The sequence below is a fragment of the Phyllostomus hastatus genome, unplaced genomic scaffold, assembly GCF_019186645.2.
Source record: "Phyllostomus hastatus isolate PE091 unplaced genomic scaffold, TTU_PhHast_1.1 phas_contig_58, whole genome shotgun sequence".
NCBI classification, from domain to species: domain Eukaryota; kingdom Metazoa; phylum Chordata; class Mammalia; order Chiroptera; family Phyllostomidae; genus Phyllostomus; species Phyllostomus hastatus.
In genome coordinates, this window is record NW_025333916.1 from 9,136,506 (window position 1) to 9,160,249 (window position 23,744).

Sequence of the window (23,744 nt, forward strand, 5' to 3'; positions counted from 1 at the left end):
ACTGTCACAGACATGACAGAGAAGGAGGAATGGTGAGAAAAGATATTTAAAAGGAAAAATTGACAAAACTCAGTGATCAAATATATACAAGAGTTACATAATGGGTAGAGATGGGGCTGACACCCAGATGTCTGGCTTGGCTAACTGATTTTTCCCTCAATTAGGAAAAAAATGTTGAGAAAGAGTAGTTCTGATGGTGAGATGGAGGCATTGTCTGAACCAAATTTGACTTCAGACATCTGGGGTTGTGTACATGTGTGTGTGCATCTTTGTGACTTCCCGCACTGTGCAGGTAATTTCAAAGAAAGTTCAAACATAGTGAATACTATTACAAGAATTCCTAAGACTATAGAAAAGAAAATCAAGCAAAGACAAATTAGAGAGAAACTGCAGGAGTGCTGATGCTCACTATACCTCATCAAAATGAAGTGTCCCATTCAAAGGACTGAGGTCATCCTTAGCCGTCTCATCTACGGTCCACCGAAGTCGGACGGCCCCTTTTCCTCCTGGGGACCGCACAACTGTCAATGTCACATACGAATTAGGGTCATCAGACAAAAGGGATTCATCAACCATTACCTGAGAAAAAAAGAAATCCAATAAGGTAAGAAAAAAAGAAGAGGGGGAACAACAAACTGAATCTTATTTCTATTTGCAATGATTGTAACTTTAGAACTTAGAATTCTATCTGTGTCATGATACAATCAAGTGACAGAAAAGATATTTCACCAAGCCCCATTTCCTTTTTGTCCTAGACACACAGCTACTTGGTATTTCCTAGCTACGCTGGCAAATAGGTGAAGAAAGCAACTGAATTCTGACCAAAAAATTATAAATAGAAGTAACATATGTTACTAATAGTCTAACCATCCACTTCTCATACAATCCTCCATATGCCCTTTTTCCCAATTTGCCCAGTGACTAGAGGGGACCTCCAGGACCTGGGAGAGGACAGAGCCATGAGATGGAAAGAGTCTGGTACCCAAGATGCCTGTTGAAGACTCCAACTAGGAGCACTGATGTAGGACACTTGCATGAAAAAAAACAAAACAAAAAGAAATACTTTGGTAAGGAAGTAAGATTTGGGGGTTCTTATAATCACCGTCAGTCATCCCACCTAGTACAGACTTAAACTGTCCCCTGAATTATCTACAGTTGGCCAAGTTCAGGCAGTCCAAATTTAAAAGAGACTTTATTATCATGACATAAAGAGAAGGAATTTCAGTATGTTAATTTCCCAGTACTATTTATTTTCTACACTATATCCTTATTAAGAGGCCTGGTTCAACTGAATTACATAAATTGACTCTGTTAAGCCAAGTCCCAATTAAGCCTATAATGTCCACCTGCTATGTAAATACAGAACACAACACAACACTTTCCATTTTCAAGATAGACAGATACTTATCGAATGCATAATTTAATCTTGTTTTGGTTTTCCAGGAGACTTTGATGCCAAGAGTAGGGATTTAGAGCAAACTGTTATTGAGTTTCTATTATGTGTCGGTTCTTACACATACATAAACTTATTGAAGGAATCTGAGGGCCAGCTATCCACACACATATTTGGAGAAGTGGAGCCCGGACTCTAGTTGTAATGTCCAACACTACACCCAGTGTGAGTCACACCACTCCTCATAGGCTGGAGACATTAAACCAGAAACAAAATGGAGAAGAAAATCTCCATTATAAATAAACTGCACATGTAAGTCCTTTTTGTTTTCCTAGATGATATTTTTACTTAGGTTTCACAAGATTTCCTTGGGCCTCTGCCATTCCCAGTGTTTTACTGTACTTAGCACATTGTCCTTGTGAGCAGCTTTTTAATTGTGACAGATTTATATTAATGATCTTCTCTCAAAGTTCCTCAGTGCTAAATCTAATCTGTATCATCAAACAAGGCTAACAGAATGTTCACTGTGTGCCCAACATTATCTTGGATACAAGAGATAAACTGTGTTATTGTGAGCCTAAGGCAGAAAGATAGGATACAAGGAGAGTAGCCACGAAGGGCTGGTAACAAGCTAATACTAATACCAACAACAATAAAAACAGCAATTGACACCTACTGGGTGTAAAGCCCAGTTATAGGTGTTTTACATACATCAATTCATTTACTCCACACAGCAAGGGTTATGAGGGATAACACAGCAGGTGGGTGACTCAACTCTTAACTAAAACAAACTGGAAGTCTGAGGCTATTACAATAAGCTATGAGATCCCAGACCAAGAGTGCAGTAAAGTTTATACACTACAGTATTTAAAATAAATGAACAAAAACTATTTATGAATAGTGACATGATTCTTCATTTCCCCCAACAGTGAAAGAAGCTTATAAATAAGTTGTCCAGTGTCTAAGTCCAAAAAGTATGAGTTAAAAGCAAAACATTATTATAAGATTTTACCAATTAGAGGTTTGATTGCTAAACCCTGAACCTTTCATCTAACTTCAGAAGCTAGTAGAAACATTTTATAAAAATTAAATTACATATTCATAAGTATTAAAATATTTCTTCACATATGTGCAAAGAAAGAAAGCCTAGATGGCAATGCAACAAAAATACTGGTGATGTCTATCTCAGGGTAGTGAAATTACGGATACTTTTACTCTCTCCCCAGACTCACGTTGTCTGGGGACATTCACAGCCATCTCCTGTGAATCCACAGCTCCTTACGAACACTAACTTCTGCTTGTTCCTCTCCCAAGGAAGAAGGAGTCTCACTAGGTGTCTCACTCACTAGGCTGCAGCAGAAGTATGTTCTGTCCCTCTTATGGTTTCTGTTTTCTTATGAAGTTGAAATTTCAGTGATCGAATCATTCGACAATTATTAGGGTACTGATATATGGGACACCCAGCACAGATAGGCAAGTAGCAGGTCTAGCAGTGCTTACAGGGAACAGCAATGGCAATGGGCACTAGAACAATTTCTTATTACTTACAATGATCAATGGTGACTTACTAACTGCATATAAGGGAGCAGTGATATATGGAGCCAGAAAACTTACTGTGTATCCCCAAATTACCTAAATATTTTTATGGTTATTGAATCCTAGAATTTTCTTTGAAAGGTAAAGTCATAATTATGACATAATTAGCATACAATTTAGAGTACTTTATTTTACATTTAAGATGTATGGCTAGTTGAGCAATAGTCACTAAACCTGGCTGCACAAATGACTGGTTATGGTTTTTTTCTCTCTCAGTGGTTGAACCAATAATAACTGGGCTCCATTTTCCAGGTCTCAGAAGTAGACAACCAATGAGAAATAAGAGAGAAGAATGAGAAGGAATATAGAGACACATGAGTCAGGGTGATTGTGGTGTTTTGTTCAACAGAAGTCAAGAAAGAGTACCAGAAGGCAGGGTAATGCTAACATATCTACCTCCACAGCTAAATCCCCTTGGGGTGTAACACCAGATACATGACAGAATCTGGCCTTGTGACCAGGATGGCGATTTGGCAGCAGGGCAGACAGAAAACAAATGTATGGATGAAAAAGTACATCTGGGTCTATTACAGTCAATAAGTAGGAATCTATTCCCCTTTAGAATCGCCTAATGTAAGAGTTCTCATAACTGTCAAACTTCATCAACTGGATGATTGGTCCCTACTTCAATAGTCAAAACACCTTAAAGAAGAGAATCACAACTGAAAGGTTATGAAGAGGTTTTGAAAAAAATGAAAGACAACTTTCTACTAAAAATCATATAAAACATTAGCCTAGAGGAACCACCCCCTCCCCCAATATTTTTAACTTACAGTCTTTTCTTCAAATCCAAATACTCCAAATGGAGAATCATTTTGTGGAATAACAACAGTTACCACAGTATCATCCCCAAGTCTGCCATCTCCAGTCACCCTGATTAAGGAAATACTGAAAGTCTCCATGAGTTCAAATTCAGTGTCATCAGTAATGGTGATTTCTATCATGGCAGTAACCTACAAAAGAAAAGCAAAGAAGGAAAAGGGAGAGAAAGAGAAAGAAGAAGGGAGGGATAGAGGGAGGGAGTATATAATATAATAGCAATTTTTGAACACACACAGTTTATTTTTTAGTTAAAATTTATAAACATAGTACAAAAGAAAAACACCAGATTTTTTGCCTGTTATGCTCACAATACCATTTTAAAGTCACATATGTTTATTATATTTCAAAGTCAGAAAATTATAGCCTATTATTTTCAAGATATAGAAAACTATATATGTAATAATACATAGTGCTTTTGGGTACAAAAAGCAGTGAAGCCTTACTCTTGAATGAAAATATTTAAAATGCCATGCAGGCTCTAATAAGCATCTCACAAACATAAATCTTAGTATACTTAATATTAACATTACATGATATAAAATGGTATCATAGAGATTACCATTGTGTTCTGCAATTAGAATAAACCACTTTGGTCCCAAATATTGTTCTTATAATGTAGGGAAAAAAGGAAGGAAACCCAAATGTGTTATTATTAAATGTTTGTGACCAAGACTTAACTCATCTGAGTCTATTTTAAAAGATTTTAGAACTTACAAAAAAGTAAAACTTAGTCCAGCTGGTGATTTCACTATTGGCAATACTAAATATCCCAGCTGTATCTATATAATTAAATATTTTTGTGTCCCAAAGGGAAATCTCAGTACTTTGACACAGACATTTACTAGAAAATTAAGTTTTCTACTTAAATCTACCTAAAACCTTTAATTTAATAACAGGTAAAAGTGAGAAATCTCAATGTCCCACTTGCAGAGAAAGAAACCTGAAAATCAAATGCTAAAATGGAAGCTTATTAAAATATCTGCACCTCAAATCTATACTTTTCTATGTGATGTTAAATTTAATAATAATGATTATGTTAAAAATGCTGCTAAGTGAGGAAACTTTGACCTAATGCACAGAATAAAGTGCTAATAATATACCTAAAGTTAGAAGACTTCTTCAATGAGAAATCAACTTATTTGTTTCTGCTTTTAACATAAAAAGTGCATTTCTCCTACTTTTAGTAGAAAATGTCTTAATTTCTAAATTTGTTAAAAACTCATGATTTCCAATATTAACATAATAGGCCTTTATGTTCAAGAAACTCTTGATCTGTACACTTATTTTTTTAACTGCATTTCCTGCCCACCCATGGACAACTGCTAAGCTGTTGCACACTGTGCTGACCAGGCCAGGCAGACTCAGACTTTGTTTAGATAGGTACTGCTCTTTGAAGTCAGTTGTTCACATGCTTTTTCCACGTACCAATTTAAAAATTTATGAGATCTTATTCTTCCATATTACAAAATGCCCTGTTTGCAAAGCTTATAATCCTTGTGAAATATTTTGTAATTGTTAAGATTGGTTGCCATAAATATAGAATATTGTCTTCCAGTTTCTTCTAGCTTTAAATATTTTGTTCCTTTTCTGTCATTTCAATCTTTTTATATTAGTAAAAGAAGTTTGGGGGCCCTGGCTGGCGTAGCTCAGTGGATTGTGCACAGGCTGCAAACCAAAGTGTCGCAGGTTGGATTCCCAGCCAGGGTACATGCTTGGGTTGCAGGCCATAACCCCCAGCAACCGCACATTGATGTTTCTCTCTCTCTCTCTCTCTCTCTCTGTCTCCCTCCCTTCCCTCTCTAAAAGTGAATAAATAAAAAAATCTAAAAAAAAAAAAGAAAAAGAAGTTTGGGATGTTAGGTAATAAATGTGCACACTTTCAGTGCAAATCATAAATAGACATCTGTATTTATAAGCATTAAGAAATAAATAAAAGAACCTACAATTCATAGGAATAGTTTAGTTCATCAGGCAGTTTTTTAATATGTTCTTAGATACCTCTAAGCCAATTATTATCTTCTTTTATAACTTCTATTTAACATAGGACTTCTGGCAAAAATGGAGGCACAGGTAGATAGGTAGATACACTTTGCCTCCTCGCACAACCAAAAGAAAGACAACAAATTTAAAAACAAAAAAACAACGAGAACTGCCAGAAAATCAGGCTGTATGGAAGTCAGAGAACCAAGGAGTTGAAGAAGAAACATTCATCCAGACCAGTAGGAGGGGGAAAAAAAATAGAATCAGGTAAAGTTCAGAGAAGGGTGATATTCTTGACTTTTTATTTCTCTTCCTATATCCATTAATTAATTATACATTAACTAACAATTATTTCTGTTTGACTTAACAGAAATTTAGAGTGTAATTCATTTAACAATTACTATTGCATGGTCATTTAATGGATGCCTATAAAGTGTTTGAAATATAATGAAGACCATGCTAATATATCCATAACTAGCATACTTGTCTATCTGCAAATTCAAGAATCCCATGAGATGGCTTAAAGTCTTCTGGGCCAGCACTGTCCGGTGTTGCTTCCCAATAAACATTTACTGTGCCAAAGCTTCCAGCCAGTCGGACTACAGGAATTCGAAGAATGTTCAAGGGTGGAGGCACCTCATAGGCAGTAACAACTCCAACAGCATCCTTCAAGTGAAGAATACAAGTTTAATGAAAGACAAAAGAAATTCTTACAAGTCATCACTTTCTAAATTCATTATTTGTACTTGTGGTTCCTAAACTTCACCCTTCAAAGTAGAAATCTATAGTTGGATATAAGTATGCATAATAGGTCTTCAGAACTCTTATATTTAGATGTAGTATGAATGAATTTACTTAATCCTTTGGTCTATCTCAAAGAGAACTAAGAATTAGTTTGCAAGACATATTTATAAATATCTAAGGCATATTTATAAATATCTTCAAGCAAAGCCACTTGTTTTGGAGAAAATATATGATACCGGCCAAATTGGCAGGTGCAAGCTTCTATATTACTATAAATATGTGAAAGTTCATCTCACTCTGGCAACATGAAACTTAAAAATTCCTCTTGGATCATCATTTTCTTCTATGATTATCTCAACAATTTCCATCCCAGGCCTCCGAACACTGGGCTGGCCTGCAGAGAAGTCAGAGTTCACCAGGTACACCTCGGTGATGTTGACAATGAATCCTTCCTCCAATTCAGGAGCATCATCCTGGAGGTGGGCAGGGAGGCAGGGGAAGAGAAATGGTGCTTTATTCTTTTTAAGTATATTTTATGTGCTTTGGATATTTGACATTTTTAGTAAAGAACAGATGAGTCTCCACAGGAATGGGAAGCTCAACCACACATGAGATAAAGATTTCTCTCTATATTTTAATACATTCTTAATGACAATATCAGAATCTCAGGGGATATTCAAGCTTTTCAGTAATGTTTTAATAGAAGCATCATACTTACTAGAAAGTAAAATATTTTTTAGAATTCTGTCCTGCAATTTTGACCACACTGTATTGAATGTGATTTACATATATCATGCCCACCCCTGAAATTTAGGACAAACTGCTCTACACTTAAGATGTAAATGCTACATCTTAAAAGTGAAAACCCTAGAGTTGTAAATCTTGACACAATCCTACATTTCAATTAACTTTTTGAAGACTGTTTCCTTATTTTTGAATAGGTAATAAAAATTTCAAAAGATAAAAAGAATACATAGTGAAAAGGAGAGGAAACTTTTGCTCTGCGCCATCATCAGGGTCTTTCCTGTGTCTTCTCCAGGAGCCACCATCCTCTAACACCACTGGTACTGCTGTTAGTAACACTAACATTATTATATACAATGTTCATTTAACAAGGCATAGTATAGCTAATGTTATATATAGTATTATAACATATAAGTACAACATTTAATTATATGATATTCTTAATAACACTATTAACTACTTTCCATTTCTTCAGGATCATTGAGAGAGAGAATGCTAAAACTAGATCTAAACCATCTGAAGACTAATCTTGATTCAAATAATTACATCATTAAATTAAAATATCGCCCTATCAAACCATCAATAAAATAACCAGATTCATTTGCACATTTTATGATTTCATTTATAAATTAAAACATTTAACCAAAAAACAAAATACTCAATCAAATCAGGTATAGAATCATATTTATTGTAGCCTAGACTCACCGGCAAAATGGCAACTTTGACGTAAGTTTTTTTAATGTTTTCTTTCATTATTATTATTGTTTCTTGTAGCACATAATCTTCATTCTCAGTAGCTTGTTTATTGATGGGCAGTAAGAAATTGGGTTTAGCTGTCAAGTGGATGGCCACGTCTCCACGTAGTCCTTTATTTCGAACAATTTGTAACTGAAGAATGGTGATGTTCTCTGTGAGATAGAGATGCCTCAAGTAAGTAAGATTTTCCGTCTGCCATCAATGCCATTCCAAGTACTTCGGGTAGAGTGTTCTGCACTATCCCTTTTACACAGTTAAGGAATGAAAGGTGAAACAAAGATGATGTTTATTCCCAAGGAGTGTTTTGTGCTTTGCTTACTCTTGCCCCGAAGTGCTGAGAATCAACATATACTGCTAGTACTATAACCCAGTTCTAAACCCTCACTTCTGGGGTTTACTAACTTACCCTCCTATGTTGCCAATGTCATGCACTATAACAGAAATTGCTGATAATCTTAGGAGAGTGCACACATGCAGGTTGAGCAGAGGTGCTAATTACAAATGCTAAGAAAATTCTTCAAAAATGAAAAATTAAACACCAAAGTCATCACTTAATAACTAATCATTAGAACAATTTTGTTTTTATAGTGAGATGCCTATTACAAGGCTCACCATACTCCATAGCACCTATTTTTACTTAATTTCTTGATTTCAAAAACTTAATTTGCCATTAAAAGAAGAAAAAGTGCTTGTCGATCTTCCTTACTGGCCTGTGAGTTTCTAATAACCAAGCACTGTCTTTGCTTCCAGAATGAACAGCACAATTTCTGGTACTTACTATCTGCTTCAAAATTATCTGTTAAATAAATAAATGAACAGATCAGTTAATTTTAATTCTATTGTTTCTATTCCTATATATACAGAAATAAAAAGGCCCAAGTACATCATTGTATGACATTTTTTCCATCAACCATTTAAGTGAAAGGTCCTTGAAAGATGTCCATGGTCCTATCAGAAAATTTTAGAAACTTTACACAGCATATTCTAAATGCATACATATTATATAAAGAGGTGGGCAAAGATAGGTTTACAGTTGTAAACCTATCAGAACAAAACAGAGTTTATTCTTATGTTACTATTTATTAATTATTGTATTATGTATTTGTAGTATATATTTCCATACAAACAACTGTCAACATACTTTTGGCAACCTCTGTGTGTATATATATACATATATATACTTTAAAATATCTTATTTATTTATTTCTAGGGAGAAGGGAAGGAGGGAGAAAGATAGGGAGAGAAACATCCATGTGCGAGAGACACATCCATCAGTTGCCTCTCATGGGCCAGCAACTGGGGACCTGGCCTGCAATCTGGGCATGTGCCCTGACTGGGAATCAAATTGGCATCCTTTTGGTTTTTAGGTGGTGCTCAATCCACTGAGCCACACCAACCAGGGCATAGATACTTTTAATTAAATAAGTCAAATGACCTTTATCTACAAAAGTACATTTTTATACTGATATGGATAGTTATTTAGACAAAGATTTCGGCACTAAACTCAAATAGGGACTGGTCACTTTATTTCAGAGAAAATATTATTTTAATTACTACTTCAGGTTACAATAACACCTGGAGTACCATATGCATTTCTCTGTGTTGCTCCTTATTTCCTATAACTATCAAAAATCTATAGAGAGGAAATCTGAGTGAGGAAACAGAACAGATAAATGAAATATGAAAAAGAGAAAATAAAATAAAAACCAATCCATTTTACTGAAATGATTTACTAAAAGATGAATATTTCTATAATGATGGAAATGTTTCAAAAAAGTAAAAGTATTTCCTATATCATTATTACTAAATGTTCACATGATCACAAAATTCAATAAATATAAACAAAAAGTAAAAAGGATTATGACCTGCCAAAGTAAAAAATATCACATAAAAAGAGAAATGTACATTTCTCATAAATATTTGAGTTAAATTACCCAATAACACTTACTAGAAAAATGTTTAACAAGACTTACCTTTAGGCTCTGCTACTCTCACAAAGAGAGATTCGGCCTGCCAGCCCACCACACCATGGGGTGAGTCGCTGGGCAGAGTGGTTATGACAGACTTCTTTCTTTTCTGATCCACGGTAGCCCCTTTGGACGGGTCCGCAACCCCTTCCGTGCTAACGTGGATGAGTGTCACGATCGCAGTCTCCGATAACTCTGGTACATCATCAGCAAGAACAGTCAGTGTGATTGTAGACAGTGCCTGGCCTTCGGAAAAGGAAATCTAAAAGTTTTAAAAGAAAAGATTTTACTTATTTTTTCATTGTCACTGCGCACTAAGAATATCAGAAGTTTAGACTTGTTTCCTATTGGCCACAATTTAAATAACAGAGATATTTAAGTAATAACATATGTAGAAATCAAACATCTTTCACATTAAAAGTGGAAGAGTGTTAAGAAAAAAAGTAGACCAAATTTAAGCTAATAAAAAATGAAGCCAAATTGCCATATCCTGAAGCCTACATTCTATTAAAATACAGAGTACATAGTCTCCCCCTGGGCATCTATGTCCTCGAAACCATATATAAAAACTGTAAACATTCAGAAGGTGGCATATAGTTTAAACAATTTTCTGGACAAGAGTTTGCCAGAATTGCTATTTCCCTTGGGTAAACTTTGATTAGATGTAGCATTTAACAATGATTCAAGCAAAATAGAGGTAGAGAACAAAGAATAGGCAGAGATACAAATCAGTGTATCTCTCTTTTTAAATTTTTTATTGTATTTCTTCCGTTAGCACTTAGTCCTCTTATACCCCCCCACCCCCAGCAATCACCACACTGTTGTCATGTCCATGAGTCCTTCTTCCTTTTTGCTCAGTCCCTCCACCCCCTAACCACTCCCCACTTAGCTGTCATCCTACTCTCTATCTATGAGTCTGTCTGTTTTACTTGTTAGTTCAGTTCAGAGCATCTTTCTCCTCCTTTCATGTTTTCACTGTCTGGAGAGTCAAACCCTAATTTGCTAAATGGCATCAAGTTCTTTCCAATAGGGCTTCCTTCTGCTTCTTGAATGTCATTTACTACTGTTCCCCACCTCACGCCTTATTCTCCAGCAATATGGCTACAAACTAGTTATTCAAACTAGCATTACATGCCACTCATCTCTCCAGGAAACTCAGTCAATATCACTCAACATCTCAACATCTCTGATCTGCTTTTTTATACATCAGGCTATTTTACGAAAACTTGTTCTCTCTTCACTGCTTCCATTTTGAAACCCATTTCCATCCCCAGTTTGTTGGTTTTATCTTACTTACAATGTAACACATACACAATTTGGCCAACTGATGTATTGAACCTCAAAAGGAATGACTTTTTTATTGATGATTTTTTGCATTATAGAAAAAAAGAACAATAACAACAATAATAAAACTAACTTTAAATTGTATCCCTCTATATGGTGATTACTAGGAATTACTAGGAATTGTATCCCTCTCTACAGTGATTACAATCCAGTGTTGATACGGTCAAACACAAACATTTCATCCATAAAGCAGGGTTTGGTGCCATGCATCAATAATAACCATAATTTAAAAGTGACTCTTCTGTAATTTTATAAATTACGTACCACTCCTGAGGTAGGAAATATATCACTAATACTTCCGTCAGCTTCCCACACTACAGTTATACGACCATAAGTTCCTTTTAAGCGCTCCACATTCAAAGTCACTAAGCTATCTTGCTCCATTTCTTCTACTTGCTTATATAGTGAATTCTGAAAAATTATAGGAAGTCACAAAGGTCATTTGAAATTATCTATGTAGGCTTTTATTTCATGCTACCATACAGTATGAAGCAACATAATGCATTAAGTGAAAAACAATAATTAAAAAAACAGGATGACTGTGCTTTCATTAAAAAACATGTATGTTTGAAAAAGTAAAAGACTAAGTTAAAATAAATGAAAATATTAATTTTTAGGGTCATATTTATTTTTGCATTCCTGTTTCTATATTTTTTTAACTTTCTTCAATGAACATATTTTTATACTCAGACACAATCCACTTTTTTGAAAATGTTACACATAGCACATAAGTTTGTAGAATGGAAAGGACACTAGAGTTAGGAGGAGAAGGAAGTCTTTTTCTTTGTAACCTCTGGTAATCCTTCTAGGTCTTTGTTTTCTATTTATAAAGTAAGTGTTTAATCAACATGATCTCCAAGGGCCCATCCCAAAGAATGATGGCATGAGAATTGGGCTCTTTCTGATCATTCGCAGTGTTTCTTATCCTTAAACTTTCACTCTCTGAACTGCTCCCACAGGCTGTCCTGTTCCCACTGACGTTTCATCTGGCTCCTGGTCTTTGTGACATTGTTCCTGCCAGAAGCATCCTTTCCCCTCACGTCTGAATGCCTTCCTCTCTCTCATCTCTACTTCTAGCCTCTGTCCTTTGTTCCAAACTCATTTTTAACTCTGTGCGCCTATAACGTTCCTTGTCTGACACCTGTCCCCTCTCTTGCCAAAGCTGTGAACAATGAATTTTTTCCTCAAAATTAACATTCCAAAGAATCTCCTCTTTACAATATTCATGATTTCTCTATATGTGATAAAGCAAAAATATGGAGTATATCAAGATTTTTAAAAATCTTCCCAATAATGTTTGTCTTGTCTTTTTACTGTGGCAATCTGAAAAGGGATGCCCCTATTAATTTCTTTAAGTTCCTATTTAGAATGTTAATTTGAATAGATACCTGATCTTACAGCAATATTTCACATAGCATTTTAACACAATGTTGCAGATGTTACATAGTAATAAAATCTTGCTCAAGGCAATCAAACACTCTTGCAGAAAATGCCTTGATTTAAAATATGCATATAATTAATTCACAAAAGACAATGCCTTTTTAAAAAGAAGCTCTCTCTGGCTCCATGTCCTCTATTAACAAGGTTAGTAAAATGAAGACTTAATACAGCCTGAAAATATTCAAGAAACTCATTATCGACCACATCTCATTTTAGACCGAGGTTGTCCAAAAAAGATCTGTATTGAAGAATTCCACTGAACAGGCTGAAGAAACCCAGGACACTATCTATTGACAGAGTTAAACCACTCTGCATTGAGGTCTCTAGAACAATTCTGGAGCAAGCCTCAGGAAGAGAAATCCATCATGCTAAGATAGGTGAGAAACAGAACACACCCTCCATCTGCAGCAAGGCTTCAAGGTGAGAACAGAACTGGGCAGCAGAGAATGATGTTCTTGGCCCAGGAGCCCTGGCTCTGCCCTGTAGGCTTGTAGGAGATCTTGGGAGGGCATGTGGGTGTTCCTTGACCCCTGGCATAACAACAGGTTCACACTAAGAACCCACCGTGTGCCAGGTACTTTCCTGGTCAGTGATAAAGCTGTGAACAAAGTGGTATTCCAGATCTCATACTCTTCTGTTCTAGTATAAAGAAACTGACAATAGACAAATGAGTCTATTATAAGTGTCATAAGGAAGAATAAGGTGGAATAAAAAGGTAATGAGGAGTTGAAATTTCCGATCAAAGAAGGCCTTTCTGGTAAGGTGACATTTTAGTGGAGACCTGAATAAAGTAAGGAAATGAGTCATGTACAAGGGTCATCTTCTGTCTTTCCAACCCCTCTGACTTAGCCTTGGCCCCTATAGCTCACATCTTAGAACTATACTGTCCTAACACAGTAGCCACTGGCCACATGTGACTAGTCTGTACGTGTAAAATGCACACTGAATTCAAAGACTGAGTAGGAAAAAGAATACAAAATATTTCATCAGTAATTTTTTATTGATTACCTGTTAAAATGATAGTATTTCAAATATACTGGGTTAAATAAAGCACATTAAAACTAACTTCACCTGTTTCCTTTTCCTTTTTAAGTGACTACTAGAAAACTTAAAATTATATATCTGGCTCATGTTATATTTCTATAATATAATATACAAGCTGACCTGCACTGAGTTCAGTGATGGGTCAGGCTGGGTAACTGGGTGCCCTTGTAAGCAAGTGACTCAGGGCATCAGTATGTCGAAAACTCATCATATCCCTGAAACCTGCTCCTCCTACAGTGGTCTATATCTTGGTGAAAGGCAAATTCCTGCTTCCTGCATCTCTATCGATTGCTGCTGGATTACTTCAATAGTCTCCTAGCTGGTCTATTTCTGTCCCTGCCCACTTATAACCTAGTTTCAATTATATGGCAAGAGTGTCCTTTTGAAAGGTCAGATCATGTTGCTCTTCTGCTCTGACTCTCCAAAAGCTCCCCATATCCCTCAAAATCTCCTCATTTCCCTCAGAGGCCAAATTCATTATGACACTAAGGGGCTTGTGCAGAAGAGAAAACTTAACGGGCCTACTGCTATCCTTCAAGAGTCCTGCTTACAAAATTGGCCCTTGGCTGGTGTCTGAACTTGAATTTCAGGATGGTTCCCACCATTTCCTGAACTGATAGTAAGCTCCATGTGCCCAAACTGTTGGAACATACAACATGGTTTATGCTAAACCCCTGTTTTCTTTCTGGAGTCTAGAATTTTGCTATGTGCCAAGTAGAGGGGTCTACGTGATCAGTCCCCAATTCACTGAGCCTTCCTGGTTGGCAACACGTCTCACATGTTGTCACAACTGAACTCGATGCCGGGGTGTGTTCTGTGTGACTCTGCTGGGAGGGACCTCTTGGAAATTGGCACCTAGTTTCCTCTGGACTTCATCCCATGAAGCTCTTCCCAGAGCTGATTTTGTTTTGTAGCCTTTCAGTGTAATAAATTAGTCACCAAAATAATGACATGCTGAGTCCTATGAGTCCTCCTTGTAAGTCCTTGAACCTGTGGGTACTGGTGGGGATCCCTGACACAGGGCCCTGGCCATGCACCTGGTGGGCCTCACCTGCTCTAGCAGAGTTCAGATAGGCAAGGACTCCTTTCAGGGCTGATCTGCTAACTGATGGTTTCTCCCTGCCTCGACTGCCCTTCCCCCTCATCTCCTCCAGGCCTTTGTCCTCAAGCCTCTTCCTCAGAGCAGCCCTCCGTGACATCCCATTTTCTCTTTGCCCTGAACACAACGTCCACCTCCTCCTTCACACTCTCCATCTGCCTTCCCTGCCTAATGGTTCTCGGTGGCACTTACTACTGTTAGACAGAGTTACAGATGTTTCTTACATCTTTGCTTGTCTTTCTCCCCTGACCCCTGTCTCTAAAACTGAAGGACTGTGAGGATAAAGATTTCTATTTTTTCATTTTCTGACATACCTCTAGCATCTGAAACAGTATTTGGTACATAGGTGTTTGTTAAATATCTGCTGAATGAATGACTCCAAGAGTAAATGAATGAATTACTGAATGAACCAATGAAGGAACGTGCTTGTTACCCAGGTCTGGTGAATGACACATAAGAGTTTTTAAAGGCTTTTGAGAAACTTTTCCCTTACACTGATAGCCACACAAAGCATCTCACTCTCCCTAGCTGGACCTGAACAAGAAAGCAATAGCCCTAACAATAACATCAGCTTTCAAACAACCAAACAAAAGATCATCTTTGTGTTAGCAAAGTGGAGATATAAAAAAAGAACCTGAGCCGAGGTGACAAAGTATTCAATCAGCCTTGAAGTCCACCTTCTCTGTGGAGACACTCTTGATGTTTAAGCCAGTATGAGTTATGTTTTCCTTACTTGCAGAATATTTCAGAGAAAGACACAAGACAGCAGCATCTATAACTCTACCTGAGAAATCAGGATGCACCTTGCAAACAGGACTGAATCATACAATATGAATGGGTGTCCTTTTACTATTTGGTAAAGGAATATGAAGCCTGGGCATAGAAGTTGAGCATAATTATCTCTCCTGAGCAGAAAGTATCTCCGTGTGTACCATGTGCATACAGCTTCAAATCAATCAATCAATCTCCCTCCCCTCCATCCCACCACAGAAATAACAAAGGCTTCATAGGACAGTAAATATTTGCAGATAATGTGCATGACCAGACACAGTATTTGGAATCTGCTTCATCATTATCCTCTGAAAACAGAGCTAACAGTAAATTCAAACTCCTGGGCCAAGGCCAATTGGTAACATTTCAAATTCAATCTTATAAAAGGGATCAGTATGAAAAAATAAAGTTTAGGACCAGCTGAACGCAACGGTCCAGTGGGTAAGACTGTAAATTGCAAGATATCAGTAGAATTCAGCTCAGAATGCACAGTAGGGGGTGAAGCAGGGAAAGGGAAGGGAGGCTTAAGATACACAAAGCACGACTCATTGATTACTGATAATAACTCATATATAAATACAGTGAACAAATCATTCTCACTTCCAAGTGTGGGATCTTTGGTATCATTACCTGAGCAAACCCAACAACTCCATAGGCATCATCATTGGACAGGATAGTTATTTTCACATAACTATTAATACCAATCTCTGCTCCTCCTTTGGGATTTTTAAGCTGAACTCTGAAGGATTCTTCCTCCTCTGGAACTGTATCATCAAGAATATTTACTGCAATGACAGCTTCTCTGTCACCAGGTTTAAATATCAGTTCGCCGGAACTAGCATAAGAAGAATGTATAAAATAAATCAACAAATTAAAGACATATACATAGTTCTTTACTCATAAAACTATTATAGCATTGATTGACATTTAAAGTTTGAAAACATCACATGTCATAAATAAAATTTTAATCTGAAGTAGTTATATAATACTATCTTGGTAGAATAAACATTAGAAATGGGTGACAACCAAAATTTCTAGTTTAAAAATAGCTCTTACATACATTTTTCAATCATTAAAAAAATACTTAGAATTTAGGTGCTATATAAAATTATGGTGAGTATAAGGACAGCATAAATGTTGAACCTACCTAGGAATAAAGTCAGACTGGCTTGAGACGTAGGCCAGCTCATATATGTGTGAATGGGTGGCTCCCACTAGGGCAATTAAATTCTTGCTTGAATTAAGGGATTTTACTGTAACAGAAGCTGCATCGCAAGCAGAAGGTGCTTCCAGAATTAAAGAGAACTGATTCAGCTCTGAATTCCAGCAGTAAAGAGCAGACACAGCTTGGCCAATAAGAAGTACATGGACTGCAGGAAGGAAGGAAAAGGCAGCTAGAGTGAAATACAACTTGTCACCCCACATGCTCCCTATACCCGTGCCATGGCACAATCTCTCCAACTCTCGAAGTTGCACTCTGATTTCTGAAGTAATACATGATTCAACTTCTCAAATATCTGAATGTAAATATGATTTTTAAATGCTGTGGAATGATCAAGCCAGCCTGACAATGTACCCATAATCCACCTAAAGAAGTAACACTTGGATTGTAAAAGCCAAGTGGATTTGGACTCATTTGTATGCACCTCAATATTTATTTATTGTATAGCATGCTAGGATATTTTTGAAAGTACAAAATACCCATAATCCTACCACTAAATGTTTCATTTTTGCATTTTCCTTCCAGACACTATCTGTATGAATTCACAACTTGCATAGTAGTAAGTCTAAATACAAAAATTCTTAATTAAAATGCTTAATAGTATATTTATAGTATACTATGTATAGTATGCTATATACTGTGTATAGTTGTATATGCAGCTACATAGCATTCAAATTTACAATTTTAATGCATAATCTATAGGGTTGACAATATACATAATATTGTTTTCTATATAGTTTTTCACAGCTAATCCTTATTTTAATTATTTTCACTTGATAAATTCTCCTTTTAGTTTTTTATTATTTATTTTTAGAGATTTTATTTATTTATTTTTAGAGAGAGGGGGAGGGGGGAGAAACAAAGGGAGAGAAATATCAATGTGTGGTTGCCTCTCAGGTGGCCCCCACTGGGGACCTGGCCCACAACCCAAGCATGTGCCCTGACTGGGAATTGAACTGGCAACCCTTTGGTTCACAACCCACGCTCAATCCACTGAGCTACACCAGCAGGGCCTTATTATTTATTTTTATGTTTTATATTTAGAGAGAGAGGAAGGGAAGGAGAAAGACAGGGAGAGAAACATCGATGTGAGAAACATCTATAGGTTGCCTCTCGTACACACTGTAACTGGAGACCAAACCCATAACCCACGCATGTGCCCTGACTGGAAATTGAATCAGGAACCTTTCCCTTTGCAGGACAACACCCAACTGAGACATACCATTCAGGGCTTCACTTGATAAATTCTTAAAGGTAGTTAACGAAGCCAAAGAATATAATTTATGATCTTAGAATATGTTCTGCCAATGCTTTTTGAAATGCATTATTAGGAAACCACACTCTTCCTAATTCAAAACGATGGCACATATCTGTATTTACAGAAGTTAGGAGGAGAGGTGTACTACACTGAATACAATACTAAAAAATCTTCAGACTTAAAACTAGGAAGAAAAGTGAGAAGTCACAGAGAAATGAGCATAAATTCCAGCACCTGCTGAAACACACTAGAACACAAAGATATCTAATAGGATTGATTATTAAAACAGGACATGGAACCAGAAACCATCAGTCTCTTCCAAAATTTTGTCCCATAAGATAAAATGGAGAGTCCCATATTCTTACTCTTAAATATCAAGAACTACTGATTATATTGATTATATTTATTTATGGGAATTAGTTTAACTACTATTGAAATTTAGTAAATGTTACATAAAAGGTAAAGACAAAGTGGTTACAAATAAATTTGTATTTTCAAAATGGTCAAATATTTTTCATAAAGCTTTGTAAACTGGAGACATTCAGTAAAGAGCAAACTCCTCAGATGGATCTCAACACCACTCAAGTTTAACTGATTCTATAGTCTCAAGCAAAACCATAATCTAAAGTCTCTGAACATCACTGATTAGGGATCTTAACCCCTGGAGATAAACTCTATCCACTTCCTCACACCCTAACTCCTATGACACAGCAGCAAACAGGTAATCAGACATTCAGAAGAGGAGGTAGAGGGGTTTAAATCTGCACATACGTATGTAGAGAATATTTTCTCAGAAAATAGGCATTTGTACTACTTAAGATCATAAAACTGGACCAGGAAATGTATGAGAGGGAAAAAAACAAATCTATACTTGAGGAAGAGTATTTTTTAATGCTTTTTTTCCTCAATTATAGTTTACTTTGCATTGGTTTCAGTTGTACAGCATAGTGGTTAATCAAGCATGTACCTCATAGTGGTCCCCCTGGTGTTTCCAGTACTCACCTGGCACCACATGTAGTTATTGCAGTATTATTAACTATATTCCCTATGTTGTACTTCACATCCCCATGACTGCTTTGTAACTACCAGTCTGTACTTCTAAATCCCTTCACTGCTTTTCACCCAGTCATCCAATTCCCTTCCCCTCTGGCAAACGCCAGTATGCTATGAATTGATTTGGGAAGAGGGTTTTAACTAGTCCCGATTATAGAATTCTCTTCCACTTAAAAAAACTATAAAAAACATTTTTTAAAGTCTCTCAAATGAAAGCAAATGGATGAGATTACTTAAGCAGTGAGTGTAAATAAAAAGAAGTTCCAGAACTAAGTACTAGGAGCAAGCATTCCTAACACTCGGAGATTTGGGAACATAAGAAGAAACCAGTAAGAGATGGAACAGTCAGGAAGGGCTTCATGAGAAGCTGTGTCCTCAGGAAAGAGCCAAGTTCCGGAGCAAAGAGATGAGAACATTCTGAGAAAAGTTTGAATACAGTGTATCTGTTCCACAGGACATTACAGAAGGATATGGGGAACTGGGGCAGTAAGAGCTGAGCACCTGGACTGGAAATAGGGGCTCAAATGGTCTAGAGCATGAGGAGACCACATGGGAACCAGCAGCTCATCCCAGGGGCCTGTGCTGCTTATGGTGACTAAACAGGGATGAAGGGGGTAATGAGCTGATCCAAATAATTCTCAAAGGTAGTATTTTTAATGAGGCTGAGAGAATTGGGGGACTGGGGAGGAGAGGGTAAGTGTCATTCCAGCAGCACACAGAACTCTGAGGATTACATGATATGATAAAGGACTAGATCAAGACCTGGGACATAACATTCAGTAAGTGTTAGCTATAGATTTCCATATTTCTCAAAAGTTCTATCCATACATTCTCCTTTATCTGTCCTTTAAAAAGCAGAATTCAGAAAAATAAATAAATAAAAAGTGGACTTCAGCAAGGCTTGATTTGAGAGCCCCTCTTCTTACACTGCATAGTCTCTTTCTAAACAATTCCATCTCTGATGGTAGAACATCCACTGTGCATATCTGCAGTCTGGGACTCTCTTCTAAGCTCTGACTAGTAACAATTATTCAATGTCTGCACACGAATGACTCAAAGTCATCTCAAATTATTCCAACGAAACTCATTACCTCTGCTCCAAAAGCCTGCCCTTCCTCCCAGTGATCTCCATCATGGTTATGGAACTACCATGTGTGTGAAACTTGGGCTCATCCTTGACATCCCCTCCATCACACGCCTCCACATCATCAACTACTGTGGGTTGTGAATCCACTTCTGTGCTTCTCTGATTTTCTACCTGCATCAGCTACCACTTTCCAAACTCCAACATCCAATATCTTCAGTCTGCAATGTACCATGAACCTCCAGCCTGTCTTCAAGACATCTCTTACCTGCTCTTCTCCCCATGGCAGTCAAAGTTCCCTTTTTAACACATATATACACACATAGTCTCTGTTTTCTCTCTCTCCTGCCCCTCTCCTTCTGTCTCCTCATCACCCTCTCATAAAAACACATCAATACTTTTAGGATAAAGATAATAATCCTTTAAGTCCCTCTCTGGCCTATCTGATTACATTTTCAATTATACCTTGTACCATGCTCTACTCACTGCCACACTGACCTCTCCCTGGTCCTTTAAAAAATATATTAATTGATTTGAGAGAGAGAGAAAGAAGCAGGGATTTGTTGTTCCAGTTACGCATTCATGGGTTGCTTCTTGTGTGTGCCCTAACCAAGGATTTAACCCACAACCTTCGTGTATCAGGATGATGCTCTAACCAACTGAGATATCCAGCCACGACCCCCTGGCCCTTTGAAAGTTCATGCTCACTGCTATCATCTGACCACTGTACATGCTACTCCCTTAACTAGAGCCTGCCCCATGCTCATGGCCTCATTAACACATTAACAGTAAAAGTTTCTTAAGAAAGGACGTTTTCTGGATACCCCATAGCCCAGGACAAGCCCTCTCCATTCTGGGTCACGGCAATACTTTATTACTTCATAGCCGTTATCAGTTTGTAGCTAGGAACTTATTCTGTGATTTTACATAATATCTCTCTTCCCTATAATATGTTTAACCTCCTCAAGGCAGAGTTGATGTCTGACTATGCTAACCTGTGTTTCCTCAGGGTCTACCACTGTGCTTGACACACACTGGCACTAAGAAAAATCTATTAAATCATACAGGAGGGAAGAGAGAAGGGGAGATTTGTTTACATGACCTTGCAGCCTTTGCCATATTCATTCTTCTTGTTCCTTTAAAGAATTCAGTCACTAACCAATAATCTCTGTCCAGTAATGGCTCTAGTCTAATGCTTTTAATAAAATATTTGATACATTTAATATGAAAATCTTTGAATACTATTTAATGCATACTTTCAGCTTTCCAGAGATCTATAATAAGCCATTCTAAATAATTACCTATAATCTTTTCATACTTCTACAACCTCAAGTCAGAGAAACAAAGGAAATAATGAGACCTTACAATGTGTCACTTAACAAGCCTCTGGCAGATTTTTTCACTAATTCTTTTAGAAAATGTCTCTATTCTACTTTTAAAAAGTCTTTAAAGAGAATTCTATAACTTCAATTAACAGCCCATTCAGGCAACATTCCCCAGCCTTAAAAAACACTCATTAGGCAGCTATTTTGAATTACAAGTGACTCAAGAAGATGAAGTTAGTCCACTTGAAAAATTGAAGCAAAAATGATAATACTAAATTAAAGGACAAGTAGACAAAAACTACACAAATACATGATGAAAGACACATCACTGAGTCTGTGAATCAGTGCTGAGTGAACAATGAGTATGTCACTCAAGTCGTTTATCGCAGTGTAACGTCACAGAGCTAGGAAGGCCTGTCAGAAGCTGACGGTGTGAAGAGCAGTTATGTAAGGAGTGGACAAGCAGAACAGAGACGGACACTGGACTCTGACAGCAGCACAGACCTGGTGCGGAGGCCAGGCCACAAAGTAACGGTCCAGATTGGAGATGGCCAGGGTCCAGGAGAACCTGGAGACAGAGAGCTGAGGAGGGAGGAGTGGGACACACGAAAACAAAGTAAAATGAGATAAATAATCTACAAAAAAGTATCAAAGAGTAAAAGGGGGTCAAATATACAGTGCTGGAAAGATTTTACTTTGGGTGGTGAGCACAAAATACAATTTACAGATGAAGTATTATAGAATTGTGAGCTTCAAACCTACATAATTTAATTAACCACCACCACCTGAATAAATTTAATTCAAAAATTGATAGGTAAATAACCTCTAATTCCTTGTCAACAGTTGTTGTGACTGGAGGTAACCTAGAGGCTATAGTGCCTGATAGAGAAACAACAGCCAGGCACCCAAAAGAAAAACTGCAAGAATAAACTCCTGAGTTTGTGTTAAGTATTATTTACTTTGTAATAATATTCTTTTCAATATTATTTACTTTGTAGACTGTAACTTTTGTGAGTTCTATTACACCCCCATGCATTAATGTCTCCGAAACCTAAACCTGTAATTGAGTTCCTCCTGATTTCAGTTCCACATCTCTGACCACCCAGAGGCTTCTACACTAACTCTGGCCTGGGCAGTTACAAACTGCAGCATGCAGCATACTCTATGCGCCAAAGGTAGGTGGAATTGTGAAACATACTTTTGATTATCACTTGTCTTTCAAATGCCTGCAAGGATTTCTCTACCTCTATCATCATCAGAATGTTGTCCAGGACCCTTAAGAGTCCTTGAGACCCTGAAAGAGAGCTATGAGGTCAAAACTATTTCATAATACTACTAAGATTTCTGTTTGTCTACTTCACTCTCATCCTTTCATAAGTATACAATGCAATTTTCCAGAAGCCGTATGATCAAAATTATTGCAATGGGCTAAAGACAAAGACATGAAAACCCAGAGATGGTCTATTAAACCAGACATGAGATTTGCAAAAACAATAAAGAAATATCACTCTCCTTACAATATTTTCTTTTGGAATATATAGTTTTGTTTCACATAAAATGTTATGTTCATGTGTAATGAGTTTATTGCTGTCATTCTTAAATGAATTAATAAATCAATGTCTTTGAAATTTCTCCATTTAATTTCTAAGACAATACATATCAGTAGATATATACACACAAACAAAAATTCTTTGAGTTGCTCAAATTTTTGAGAGGGTAAAAAGTTCCTAAAACCACAATGTCTGGGAACCAGTGACCACCTGAAGCACAGTTCAAACCTGGGTTGGTTTTCCAGGCCCACTTGCACAGACTCCGGTGTGGTCGCACCTTACCGCCACTGCACTCTGAGTCAAATCCTCTGTCCCTGCCGCACTGGTCTGCCTGCTGCCCCCTCCATGCCACAGACACGCCGGCCTTTCTCTTCTGCTCAAACCTCCTCCCCCCCCACAATATTTCCTACCAACTCACCCAGGCACAGCTCAAGCTCCCCTCTGAGACCCATTAATCCCTCCAATTCTACCACTTCACATAACAAATGGAATTGCAACTCTACCTTGAATTACTATCTTAATGTATTTCTTGCTTCTCCAACCAAACATGAA

At 37.1% G+C, this 23,744-nt stretch overlaps 1 protein-coding gene across 1 annotated transcript in view; it reads right to left on the reverse strand.

The window, feature by feature from the left end:
* Positions 1–23,744, reverse strand: part of ADGRV1 (adhesion G protein-coupled receptor V1) — a 516,573-nt gene that overhangs the window by 333,795 nt on the left and 159,034 nt on the right. The window contains exons 52-60 of the mRNA XM_045847901.1: positions 16,848–17,070; positions 16,331–16,535; positions 11,611–11,757; positions 10,009–10,264; positions 7,985–8,187; positions 6,832–7,008; positions 6,275–6,457; positions 3,763–3,942; positions 415–579 (exon numbers count right to left, since the gene is read on the reverse strand). Of these exons, the coding sequence (XP_045703857.1) occupies positions 415–579; positions 3,763–3,942; positions 6,275–6,457; positions 6,832–7,008; positions 7,985–8,187; positions 10,009–10,264; positions 11,611–11,757; positions 16,331–16,535; positions 16,848–17,070 (1,739 nt within the window). The remainder of the gene's footprint in view (positions 1–414; positions 580–3,762; positions 3,943–6,274; positions 6,458–6,831; positions 7,009–7,984; positions 8,188–10,008; positions 10,265–11,610; positions 11,758–16,330; positions 16,536–16,847; positions 17,071–23,744) is intronic.